We start from the raw sequence: 13973 nt of genomic DNA, 5'->3' as shown, positions 1-13973 counted from the left end.
ACACCAGCTCTGTCAGGAGGAATGGGTCAAAATTCACCCAAGGTATTGTGGGAAGCTTTTGGAAGGCTACTCAGAACGTTTGACCCAAGTTAAACAATTTAAAGGCAATGCAACCAAATACTAATTGAGTGTATTTAATTTTCTGACCCACTGGGAATGTGATGAAAGAAATAAAAGCTGAAATAAATCATTCGCTCTACTATTATTCTGACAATTCACATTCTTAAAATTTAGTGGTGATCCTAACTGACCTAAGACAAGGAATTTTTACTAGGATTAAATGTCAGGAATTGTGGGGAAAAAAACTAGTTTATTTGGCTATGGTGTATGTAAACTTCCGACTTCAACTGTACATGTAGGGGCAATAACACACACGTCTTACTGCTGCACCATCTTGGAAGAACAAGCCCCCAGTTAACACTATTTACTCTTCTTTTAAAACATTGGTTTATATAACATTTCCTTTTGGAATCAACCACTATGCCCCTTGCAGAAGACATCCCCCAAAAATGTGAAATGCAAACACATTATCTACACATTTTCCCCTTCCTGCTAAACACATTATCTACATATTATCCATTTTCTGCTAAACACACAGCTCTTTGGTAGGTCAGATGCCTTATCTCTGAAGAGGTCATGAAAACTACACTTTCTCTCCCCTCCCTCTTTCCCTCCCTCCTTCTCCCTCTCTCTCTCACCTCCCTCTATCTCCCACCCTCTCCCTCCCTCTCCCTCCCTCTCTCTCTCTCAGCTCCCTCTATCTCCCACTCTCTCCCTCCCTCTCTCTCTCTCACCTCCCTCTATCTCCCACTCTCTCCCCCTCTCTCTCTCACCTCCCTCTATCTCCCACTCTCTCCTCCCTCTCTCGCTCCCACCTCCCTCTTTCTCTTTGTGGATTTAGGGTGTCAGTCTAATGTGTTTTACAGTTTTAAAGAGATTATGGTTTGGGATTACTACCTAAGCAGAGGGGCCTCTGAAAGGTAAAAAACAAGTCCTTTGATGTCCCCAAGCCTAAACAACACCTGGGGCAAACCTGAGTTGGAAGGGCCTTTTTTTTGTTATTCAGAGACACGGCCCTTAATTGTGGTCCACGGCTCAGAGGGAGAGTGTGTGTGTGTGTCAGTGTGTGTATGTGTACATGTGTCTATGTGTGTGTGTGTGTGGGTGTAAAACAGAGGGAACATTTAACATTTAAAAGTGACTCTGGCAGGGGTCATACATAAATAACTACCAGATTCAAATCAGATATTCCAACCTGATAAATCACTGACAAACCAGGTTAATCATCAGTGTTCTTTAGGCCTATTTCTACTTCTAAGGTCCGCTACTTAATAAGTATTTATCGTTAAGGGACACACTCTTTTCCCGGTGGGCGGTGCTATACCTCACGGTGGGTGGTGCTACATCTCACAGTGGGCGGGGCTATACCTCACGATGGGCGGTGCTATACCTCACGGTGGGCGGTGCTATACCTCACAGTGGGTGGTGCTATACCTCACGGTGGGCGGTGCTATACCTCACGGTGGGCGGTGCTATACCTCACGGTGGATGGTGCTATACCTCACGGTGGGCGGTGCTATACCTCACGGTGGGCGGTGCTATACCTCAAGGTGGGCGTGGGTTTCAAAGTGTAAGGGCTATCCGATCCACGTCCACATTCACCCGAGAACCATCCGCCTGTTTTCTGGGTACCAGTTGTTTCTAACATTCTACTCCTTGCCGCTCCTGTCGTTTGCCAAAGTCATTCCTGGTAATTTCCCAGAATCTTTGGCAAATGACACGAAGTACAAAGGTGTGGAATGAAATAGCTACTCCGCCTGGGATCTCATTCCTAAATGAAGCTATAGTGGGTTTAAACTTTATAGTAGTACATCATTTAGCTTTATTTAAACTAACAACAGCTAGCTACGCTACCAAGGCTGGACCATTTTTCCCAAAAGTGAGCGATGTGTAAAGTCAAGTTTTGCATGCTAACCAACAACGTCAATACCGCTACCAAGCCAATCTACTAAACTCACCTACTACTATTGAAATATATGACACTGATCATGACTAGATTTCATTTTAGTGTGACTGGTTAGTCAACATGCAATAATACCTATATAATGTCAATCACTGAGAGGAATTATTTGCATTGCTGGCTTCATTAAAAACATTTAATCTGATGGATTTTTGAATGTCCTTGGTCTACTATACTACCATACTATGCTGGAGTCATACTTACTCAGTATCATTACTATACACAGGGCCAACTACCATACTATGCTGGAGTCATACTTACTCAGTGTCATTACTATACACAGGGCCAACTACCATACTATGCTGGAGTCATACTTACTCAGTATCATTACTATACACAAGGCCAACTACCATACTATGCTGGAGTCATACTTACTTACTCAGTATCATTACTATACACAGGGCCAACTACCATACTATGCTGGAGTCATACTTACTCACTCAGTATCATTACTATACACAAGGCCAACTACCATACTATGCTGGAGTCATACTTACTCGCTCAGTATCATTACTATACACAGGGCCAACTACTATACTATGCTGGAGTCATACTTACTCAGTATCATTACTATACACAAGGCCAACTACCATACTATGCTGGAGTCATACTTACTCACTCAGTGTCATTACTATACACAGGGCCAACTACCATACTATGCTGGAGTCATACTTACTCACTCAGTATCATTACTTTGCACTAATGAGATCTATTAACTTTAAGCAATGTGAAAGTCTAGTATAAAATCATTTGTTTGGCTTCTTTCTATTCTGTGGCTGCATGAAATAAAAAGCATCTCATGCATTTTGTTTTACTTCTTTGTGGCTCCCTGATGAAACAGTAACTTCCATTACTGTAGTTAGGCTTAGCAAACCTGCAATGTCTATTACTACTTTTCCACGTGACACCAGTGTTCCACTTGTCACATGAGTTGACGCTGGGGAGACGCCCTCAAGCGCCAGGGGGGGGGGGGGGAGCAGATGTGACAGTACCGGCGTCCCACCTGGGCAAAACGGCTGAGAGATGGGCGCTGGTCAAGCCGGTTGCGTGGAAGCCCAACGAACCGGCAGGAGCGTGAGAGCCTGGCGAGCTGGCTGAGGCATGGAAGCCTGACGATCCGGCTGAGGCAAGACGCCTGACGATCCCGCTGCAGAGAGGGAGCCCGAAGATCCGGTGGAGTGTGACGTGGGATGGGAGGCCGCCGAGCCAGGAAAATCTCTCGAGCCAGCCAGAGCGTGAAAGCCCGATGGGCTGGCTTTAGACACCCCCGGTTCAATCGGTGGCGGAATCCACCCCAAGTCACCAAAAAAATAACCCCTGGATCGGCTGTGCGAACAAGAACAGACGATCCGGCTGAGGCCCGACGTGGGATGGGCGCCATCCGATCCGGCTGAGGCCCGACGTGGGATGGGCGCCATCCGATCCGGCTGAGGCCCGACGTGGGATGGGCGCCATCCGAGCCAACCGGGGCAAGGAAACCTCTCGAGCCAGCTAGGGCGTGGAAGCACGACGACCTGGCTAGGCACCCCTGGTTCCATCGGTGGCGACCCAGAGCCGCTGCCAACATTCAACCCGGAACGACAATACTCCCCGATGCTTCGTGTGATGGCTTCTGCATTCTGACACATGAGTTGACGCTGGAGAGACGAAGCAAGTACGGGGAGTCAAACATTAATAAGGAACGGACATGGAGCGAGACAGGAACAGCATCAGCATACAAGAAAACAAAGACAAAAAAACAATCAATGCAGAAGCGGGGAACAGAGCTGGAGAACTGACAAATATAGGAGAGGTGAAAACAGGTGATGAGTGAGTCCAGGTGAGTCCAATATCCCTGATGCACGTGACGAGGGAAGGCAGGTGTGCTTAATAGATGATAGGAGTGCTTGATGCAGGGCAGCCAGGCGCCCTCAAGCGTCGGGGGGGGGGGGGGGTGGAGCAGACGTGACACCACTAGTCTATAGACCCTGATGTTCTACTAGGGAAACTGTCTCCAAAGCTAGGGCTGACAGTGAGGACCTTTGAAGAGCAGAATGAATCAATAACATCCGCATAATCAAAACAGTTGCTTTGTGAGAAGGGACGGAGTAGGCCGTCATTGTAAATGAGAATTTGTTCTTAACGGACTTGCCTAGTTATAAATAAAGGTTCAATAAAAAATGTCAAATGAAAATTGTGAGAAGGCGTTCACCATCAAAAGGTGTAAACCAATGGTCACAGTTAGCCATTGTTATGTAAACGTGGCCCCAAGTTAGAGCCGGTCTGCCAGAGCCATGACCCAGTGAGACACTGGTCCCGGCGCTCGTAGATGGAAACAGAAAAGTCTGATCCTTTTGGGTGAAACACCGGGCTAATATATGCCACATATGGCAGAACGCAGTGTGTTGAATAAATTACAGGATCCGGATATGGAGCTCGTTCTCGACATTGTGTGTACCTATACGTGTGCTGAAATCTACGCCCACTGTGACGTGTAGCACAACCCACCAGGCGAAATGCTGTGAAAACCATGTGTCCCATATGGTCCTATCTCCAGTATTTACCACTAGCTGCCTCTACCTATTTAAACTTGAGGCTGGGCTTAGCGTTCCCCTGCAGCTCCTGTCTGTGTTATCACCATGCAAATAATCCTTAATGTGTCCACCAGGGCCTCTAAAGTCAGCTACAGTAGTCTATCTCAGAGATGGGCCTCCTGGTGAAGGGGATAGGCCTCCTGGTGCAGGAGATGGGCCTCCTGGTGCAGGAGATATAGCTATAGCTCTGCAGCTGCTTCCTGAGGCTCTGCCTAGACTCAAGGCTGACTGATACTGGAGCTACCCATCATTGGTAGTGGGAAGCTATTAGCAATGAATTAGATAAATACGTCTTTAAAGGTCAGAACTCCTGGTAGCTGAGGTAGCTTTTACCATTTAGTCTAAGGCAGATGTTGACTGAGTAGGGTTACATAGATTGTGTGTGTCCGGTGTGGCTCAGCCCTGTTTAGCCAATTGAAAGGCAGTATAATCTCCACGAGCTTCACTCTTACTGACAGCTGTCTGTCCTCAGTCTCGTCTCAACCACACCTCCCCATTCTCCTTACATCCACACATTAACACAGCATCAACCCGTTGGGGTGTCTCTGCTCCTCTGTCACTCCTGAGAGAGAGAGAGAAAGAGAGAGAGAGAGAGAGAGAGAGAGAGAGAAAGAGAGAGAGAGAGAGAGAGAGAGAGAGAGAAATACAGAATTGATCCGGCTGGTGGTAGGAGCTATAGGAGGATGGGCTCATTGTAATGTCTAGAATCTAATTAATGGAGCAATATCAAACATATGAAACATATTTGCTTTTGCGGGACCCAGACACACAACAGCTATGTGTTATGACATGCTATTGATATGTGTTATAACATGCTATTGATATGTGTTATGACATGCTATTGATATGTGTTATGACATGCTATCGATATGTGTTATGACATGCTATTGATATGTATTATGACATGCTATCGATATGTGTTATGACATGCTATTTTGCTTTGCTTTTGCGGGACCCAGACACACAACAGCTATGTGTTATGACATGCTATTGATATGTGTTATGACATGCTATTGATATGTGTTATGACATGCTATTGATATGTGTTATGACATGCTATTGATATGTGTTATGACATGCTATTGATATGTGTTATGACATGCTATTGATATGTGTTATGACATGCTATTGATATGTGTTATGACATGCTATTTTGCTTTGCTTTTTATGGGGACCCAGACACAGAACGGAGCATATTGGAGCATATCACCACTTACATGTTAAGACTTAGACTTCCTCATACAGCTAAGATCCAGCTTGCCACTGCAGTGTTGAAAGTCAGGAGCCAGGACGTCTTGTTTTGGCACACCCATAACATCATCCACCATTGTCTAAGACAGCGCCAAGTAGATTATAGTACACTTAGTGGGACTGGTTTCCCGGGTGCTTCAGCGGGTGTGAGGGGGCATCCAAAGGTCATTGGCTTGCATTCGTATATGGATCAGTATCATCTCACACTCTTCTAGACTATCAGACCTGAATCTGATCTAGTTCTCTCAGGTAAGGCTCAACGTTCCCTAAAGCCTCCCTTTAACATGTCTTTCATGTTTCCAAAACTCTCACATGTTCAACAAAATGTTTGTCCAGAGGAAGAATGGAAGTGTTAACGTTTCGACAGCCGATGATATCCTTAGATGGCTCGTGTTTGACTCCTGTTAAGTCATGGATTTGTGTGTGTGTGTGTGTGTGTGTGTGTGTGTGTGTGTGTGTGTGTGTGTGTGTGTGTGTGTGTGTGTGTGTGTGTGTGTGTGTGTGTGTGTGTGTGTGTGTGTGTGTGTGGGTGTGGTGTGGTGTGGTGTGGTGTGGTGTGGTGTGTGTTGGAAGGAGCTGGCACGGACGGTCTCTTTGCCTCATTTGACCCTTAAAATTGTCCCCGACACATGGATGGGGGTCAACTTCAAAGCGCCTCAATGTTATTTGAATGAGAAGGGCTCCTCAAAGAGCCTGCCCTAGAGTGCCCCGCTGGCTTGAGCCACTCAGCATTAAGACTGGGGGAGATAAGTGCACTGGCTTTACCTTTACACACACACACACACACAGACACACACACATACACACACACACACACACACACACACACACACACACACAGACACACACACACACACGAGCCCTAAAATTCGTATATCAGCTTCTCAGCTGCTGACTGTCCCTCGTAGGGATGACCACGTATTAGTCATGTTAAAGAATATTAAAGTACACACTGCACATAAGGCCTTGAGGTAGAGTGAAACTCAGCCCGTGTGCTACGTAGAGTGCAACAGGGTAGTAAAGACTGAGTTACTCTGTCACTGTGCAGCCTATTATTGTCTTAGCCATGGAAATGGAATGAATAGAAAGGTCGACCCCTTTCAAGTCAGTGGTGGCATAATAGGTGGAGTGGCAGCCGTTGCTAGTGTAAAACCCATAAACATGAAAAGCAGTAACTACAAGCAGGAAGTGTCAATCAATCTGTGCTGTGATTTGTTGAATCAACTTAACTGACATTACAAAAAAATAAATTCCATTGCATGAGCCACATCAGTTAGCATCATTTGAATGAACATTCCACATTACCGTGGACATTTTTTCATCACAATACCAGGCAGCCATTGCAGGTGTACCAATGAGTTAACAAGTCAAATTGCTAGGGTTAGAGGTTCCACGCCTGTTCTATTAATTATAATCTTACCATTGTCTTCTACACTATTCCACATTTTACTCAGTTCACTAAGGGCCTCTCCCACTGGACAAAACCTGGTTGAATCAACATTGTTTCAACCCAAAAAATATGCAATGCGATGACATTGAATTAATGTGGAAAACTGATTGGATTTGCAAAAAATCAACAATGTAAGGGAACTTCCTATTTCTGTCACCCAAATTTTCTCCTAAATCAGGGTGACATTTTGGGTCGGTTTCACGTTGAATTCACATTAGTTAACAACTCAACCAAATGTAAATGAAAACTCGACGTTGAACTGACGTCTGTGCCAAGAGGGCTGTTCTCTCCCTTTGCTCTCTCTATTTCTCTCTCTCTCTCTCTCTCTCTCTCTCTCTCTCTCTCTCTATTTCTCTCTCTCTCTCTATTTCTCTCTCTCTCTCTCTCTCTCTCTCTCTCTCTATTTCTTTCTCTCTATTCCTCTCTCTCTCTCTCTGTCCCTCTCTCTCTCTCTCTATTTCTCTCTCTCTCTGTCCCTCTCTAACCATGTCTAACACATATTAGGATTTAGACATGTCACCGCAGGGACATGGTTGAATGAGAATGCATATGTGACTGTCAGTTGACTTGTGACAGCACAATGACGGCAGCAGAATGGGCGGCCCAGTCTCCAAGGGACAGGGAGCTGATATCATGGGACAGAGGCATTGTTGGTGGCAGGTGTCCTTTGCAACTTTAGCCAAAGTACAGAGAATCTTGTTGACTGATGTGTATCACAGGAACAAAAGAGGAGCCGGTGTGGTTACAGGTTCCAATCCAGCCCCCCTCCCAAAGAGCGTCTTGAATTATGCTAATGTAACCAGGTGTTTATGCTCTACCTGGCTCATCAGATTTCAGTCTGGACCCCGGGGAGTCATGACCTCACAGAGATCACCTACCCCACACCCACTTAAACGCAGACCTGAACACCAGCCAGCACCAGCTCTCACATATCAGATCCTGTGTGTGTGTGTGTGTGTGTGTGTGTGTGTGTGTGTGTGTGTGTGTGTGTGTGTGTGTGTGTGTGTGTGTGTGTGTGTGTGTGTGTGTGTGTGTGTGTGTGTGTGTGGTGTGCGTGTGTGTGTGTGTGTGTGTGTGTGTGTGTGTGTGTGTGTGTGTGTGTGTGTGTGTGTGTGTGTGTGTGTGTGTGTGTGTGTGTGTGTGTGTGTGTGCGTGGGTGTGTGTGTGTGTATCCTAATGTGGCCTTAAACAGCCTAGTGCCACACGACAAGCCTATCCCCTTTTGTCGCCTGTATCGTTAATCTCCAAATATCTCTACATATCTCTTTAGCCAAAGAGCGTGAGGAAAATAGTGCTCCTTTACCAAAAAATTTATCGTTTTCAATTATGATAATCCGCAGCCATATTGTTTGTGATGATAAACCCCGACGAGATTAGATCCCATCAGACTGATAGTGGAGGGAGGTTAGATCCCGGCGATGACATTCAGGCAGTTTCAGGTTTGTTTTCTCTAAAGTCTTATCAGCTGCTGCCGAGAGAATTGAACTTCGTGCCACTTTTCGGTGAGCGAGCATCCTGGGGAGATAAATGTATGTAAATCCCTAATAATTGAGCAGAGCCCAGAGATGATTCTTCTTGTTGTCGTGTGGACCTGTCTTACCTGGCAGATAGCATCTGATTTCATCGGCCTGGCGCGTCTTGGCCCCAGGCCCGGCCCTGTTTATTTAACTATAATCCTTTTAAGGTTTCTTTTTATTACTGGAGGATTTTAAAAAATAATAGTAATTATGATGCAGATCTCGGGAGGGGACCTATCGCATCCTCAGACAACCACATTCTTGGCCCCACACTTCCTGTCTTCTGTCCCCTTCTTCTTCTTTTTCATTTTTGGGTCCAAAGAAGCACCCTTTTTATTTTATTATTAATGTGATCTTTGAATAGTGCACCCGAGACTACAGTCTGCTTAATGCACATTTAAATGGAGAAAAAAAAAGAGATTAGTGTAGAAGTAACATTTTCGGGGGATGCAGAGATTGGGTAATATGATGTCTGGTCACAGCGGCTGATTGGCTGATTGTTAAAGGTCGAAGGTCAAGCGTTAGAGGTGACAGCCTGGCGCTTTGAAGTCTCTTCCTCCCCGGGGTAGCTGGCACCCTCAGGCTCTCTTTTTTTTCTCCTCTCTTTCTCTTTCTGCTCGTCCTGTGTGAGTGACTGGCATAAACTGCATTTTCTGAAAAATGTACTATGCAGAAATCGCTCCTCTATTTCCTGTTTGCTAAAATTCTAATAATTTGCCTAATTTTAGGTTATGTGACAAAACAAATAAGTATAGTGTAGAGAATCATTGTATCATCTAAACCGTTGTGAAATGTATTTTCCATAACCAAAAATATAGTATTTTCAGCATGTTTGAAGCTGGTGAACAAAACTGAAAGTTAAAGACGCAAAATGAAAATTAAGAAATAGCACACATAGAATAGATCTACCGCTTCTTAGACTTTGTTTTCTTTGAGAATGACAGCTCTATAACACACATTTCTATGTGAATTTGGTCAGGTCGCCCAAAAAGTGACATATTGCTGCTTTAGCTATTTCAATAAGCCCATAATGTATACAGTTGATCTGGATCATAGATATAGACTTAATAGAAGGTACACATGCAGCACATGAAGAAACCATATTTTAGTCTAATGTTGCTCTTTTGAACCATGTGGCTAAGCCTTCTGTGAGTGTTGAGTTTATTTTGGGATTTGGCAAGTTAGGCTTTTGTTCAATCAAGTCCTTTCTATCTATGCTGAGAGAACTACCTCCTAATCATTCCAAGAGCAAGCCCATATGATCTGTCACATTTGGGGAGAGAAGCCTGGCGGTCTTTGGATGAGATTTGCAACTTGACTAAGACAAGGCCTGTTTTCAGAAAACACTGATTGAAGAGAACTTCTCGCCTCGGGGATGGAAGGGAGACATGTGCAAGGCCCCCTATGCTCACACACACACACACACACAAACACACACACACACCACACACACACACACATCACACACACCACACACACACACACACACACCACACACACACACATCACACACACCACACACACACACACACACACACACACACACACATCACACACCACACACACACACACACATCACACACACACACACACACACACACACACAAACACAAACACACACACACACACACACACACACACACACACACACACACACACACACACACACACACACACACACACACACACCACACACACACACACACACACACACACACACACACATCACACACACCACACACACACATCACACACACCACACACACACACACACACCACACACACACCACACACACACCACACACACACACCACATACCGTACACGCACAAACACCACACACCACACACAGACACACACACGGACACAGACACACACATACACAAAGTATGGCATCATAACAAGCTTGCTTTTAGACCGCAAACGTTTGTAATTCAGTATTCTGTTCCAGCACGGTGCAATCTTTTTAAAGTGTCCCTAGAGTGTCTGTTCAGATGGATAGAGGAATAGAGAGAGGGAGAGAGGGAGGGATAGAGGGATAGAGAGAGAGAGACAGAGGGAGAAAGGGAGGGAGGGGGAGAGAGAGAGAGTGAGCGAGAGAGAGAGAGAGAGAGGGAAAGAACGGGAGAACGGGAGAATGGGAGAACGGTAGCGGGAGAGAGGGGTTGAGAAAGAGAGAGAGAGGGAAATGGCTGGATCTCCTTAGACTTGCTCCCTCTGGAATACAGTATGTTTCTCTCAGAGAATCAGTGCGTGACACATCTTGCTCCAGATTCGTAATTCCTCCAACACGCATCCAGCGTTCACCTGTGCATTCTTTACCAGCGAGACATAAACACACGAGTGGCTCTGCAGAGTAAAAGGAGCAATGGAGAGAGAGAAAAATAGGAAGAAAGAGAGAAACGGGTAGTGAGCAGCAGAGACAAGCAGGCCAGTTTGAACCCTAAAGAGAAACGGGTAGAGAGCAGCAGAGACAAGCAGGCCAGTTTAAACCCTAAAGAGAAACGGGTAGAGAGCAGCAGAGACAAGCAGGCCAGTTTGAACCCTAAAGAGAAACGGGTAGAGAGCAGCAGAGACAAGCAGGCCAGTTTGAACCCTAAAGAGAAACGGGTAGAGAGCAGCAGAGACAAGCAGGCCAGTTTGAACCCTAAAGAGAAACGGGTGGTGAGCAGCAGAGACAAGCAGGCCAGTTTGAACCCTAAAGAGAAACGGGTAGAGAGCAGCAGAGACAAGCAGGCCAGTTTGAACCATAAAGAGAAACGGGTAGAGAGCAGCAGAGACAAGCAGGCCAGTTTGAACTATAAAGAGAAACGGGTAGAGAGCAGCAGAGACAAGCAGGCCAGTTTGAACCATAAAGAGAAACGGGTAGAGAGCAGCAGAGACAAGCAGGCCAGTTTGAACTCTAAAGGGAAACGGGTAGAGAGCAGCAGAGACAATCAGGCCAGTTTGAACTCCAAAGAGAAATGGGTAGAGAGCAGCAGAAACAAGCAGGCCAGTTTGAACCATAAAGAGAAATGGGTAGAGAGCAGCAGAGACAAGCAGGCCAGTTTGAACTCTACAGGGAAACGGGTAGAGAGCAGCAGAGACAATCAGGCCAGTTTGAACCCCAAAGAGAAACGGGTAGAGAGCAGCAGAAACAAGCAGGCCAGTTTGAACCCTAAAGAGAAATGGGTAGAGAGCAGCAGAAACAAGCAGGCCAGTTTGAACCATAAAGAGAAATGGGTAGAGAGCAGCACAGACAAGCAGGCCAGTTTGAACTCTAAAGGGAAACGGGTAGAGAGCAGCAGAGACAAGCAGGCCAGTTTGAACCCTAAAGAGAAACGGGTAGAGAGCAGCAGAGACAAGCAGGCCAGTTTGAACCCTAAAGTGAAACGGGTAGAGAGCAGCAGAGACAAGCAGGCCAGTTTGAACCCTAAAGAGAAACGGGTAGAGAGCAGCAGAGACAAGCAGGCCAGTTTGAACTCTAAAGGGAAACGGGTAGAGAGCAGCAGAGACAAGCAGGCCAGTTTGAACTCTAAAGGGAAACGGGTAGAGAGCAGCAGAGACAAGCAGGCCAGTTTGAACCCTAAAGAGAAATGGGTAGAGAGCAGCAGAGACAATCAGGCCAGTTTGAACCCTAGCACACAGAGAATACTCTTCTCCTTTTCTGCTTCTCTCTCTTCCCTCCATTCACTCATAGTGTGCTTCCTAATGGACAGATGGGAGTCTGTTGTTTACTGAGCCAAGGTACAGTGCCTTATCTGCCATTGCAGCGGAAACTGGGCTAGCGTTTCTGCTTGACCCAGCTTAAAACTGCCACCACCCAAAACAAAGGAGGGAGGGAGGGAGGTTAATAAAGATTAACACCGGCAAAAATCTCCCAAATATGAATTCTCTCCTCTTTTTTCTCTATGTTTCAACCTCTGTGTTTTGTAACATTTTGTTCTCTCTCCGCATCCTCCCCCTTCCTCCCATCTTCTTCCCCCATCCCCCCATCTTCCCCCATCCTCCCCATCTTCCCCTTCATCCCATCTTCTTCCATTTACATTTACATTACATTTAAGTCATTTAGCAGACGCTCTTATCCTTCCCCCATTCCCCCATCTTCCCCCATCCTCCCCATCTTCCCCTTCCTCTCCATCTTCCCCCATCCTCCCCATCTTCCCCTTCATCCCATCTTCTTCCATTTACATTTACATTACATTTAAGTCATTTAGCAGACGCTCTTATCCTTCCCCCATTCCCCCATCTTCCCCCATCCTCCCCATCTTCCCCTTCCTCTCCATCTTCCCCTTCCTCCCCATCTTCCCCATCCTAACCCTACCGCCCCCTTCCTCCCCATCCTCCCGCCTTCCTCCCCATCTTCCCCATACTCTCCATCTTCCCACATCCTCCCCCATTATCCCTCAGAAATGTATTTTCTCTCTCCCCATCCTCCCCCCTCCATCTCTCAGAAATGTCTCTTCTCTCATCCCCCATCCCCCAGCCCTCCCTCAGTCATGTCTCTTCTCTCATCCCCCAGCCATCTCTCAGTCATGTCTCTTCTCTCATCCCCCATCCCCCCAGCCCTCCCTCAGTCATGTCTCTTCTCTCATCCCCCAGCCCTCCCTCAGTCATGTCTCTTCTCTCATCCCCCATCCCCCCAGCCCTCCCTCAGTCATGTCTCTTCTCTCATCCCCCAGCCCTCCCTCAGTCATGTCTCTTCTCTCATCCCCCATCCCCCCCAGCCCTCCCTCAGTCATGTCTCTTCTCTCATCCCCAATCCCCCCAGCCCTCCCTCAGTCATGTCTCTTCTCTCATCCCCCATCCCCCCAGCCCTCCCTCAGTCATGTCTCTTCTCTCATCCCCCATCCCCCCAGCCCTCCCTCAGTCATGTCTCTTCTCTCATCCCCCAGCCCTCCCTCAGTCATGTCTCTTCTCTCAACCCCCATCCCCCCAGCCCCACCTCCCTCAGTCATGTCTCTTCTCTCATCCCCAATCCCCCACAGCCCTCCCTCAGTCATGTCTCTTCTCTCATCCCCCATCCCCCAGCCCCCTCCCTCAGTCATGTCTCTACTCTCATCCCCAATCCCCCCAGCCCTCCCTCAGTCATGTCTCTTCTCTCATCCCCCATCCCCCCAGCCCCCCTCCCTCAGTCATGTCTCTTCTCTCATCCCGCATCCCCCCCCAGCCCTCACTCAGTCA

At 46.8% G+C, this 13973-nt stretch overlaps 1 protein-coding gene across 1 annotated transcript; it reads left to right on the top strand.

The window, feature by feature from the left end:
• Nucleotides 1-4703: 4703 nt before the first annotated feature.
• Nucleotides 4704-12389, top strand: LOC135533624 (arginine and glutamate-rich protein 1-B-like; the record flags this gene model as incomplete). The annotated part of the gene is made up of 2 exons (XM_064960913.1): nucleotides 4704-4757; nucleotides 11262-12389. Coding segments are annotated over exons 1-2 (1182 nt in total), but the record flags the coding sequence as incomplete, so codon positions are not given.
• Between the last annotated feature and the right edge of the window lie 1584 nt (nucleotides 12390-13973).

Source organism: Oncorhynchus masou, unplaced genomic scaffold (genome assembly GCF_036934945.1).
Source record: "Oncorhynchus masou masou isolate Uvic2021 unplaced genomic scaffold, UVic_Omas_1.1 unplaced_scaffold_2529, whole genome shotgun sequence".
Taxonomy (NCBI): domain Eukaryota; kingdom Metazoa; phylum Chordata; class Actinopteri; order Salmoniformes; family Salmonidae; genus Oncorhynchus; species Oncorhynchus masou.
The sequence above is the reverse complement of the archived record's forward strand: the minus strand, read 5'-3'. Positions and strand labels throughout refer to the sequence as shown.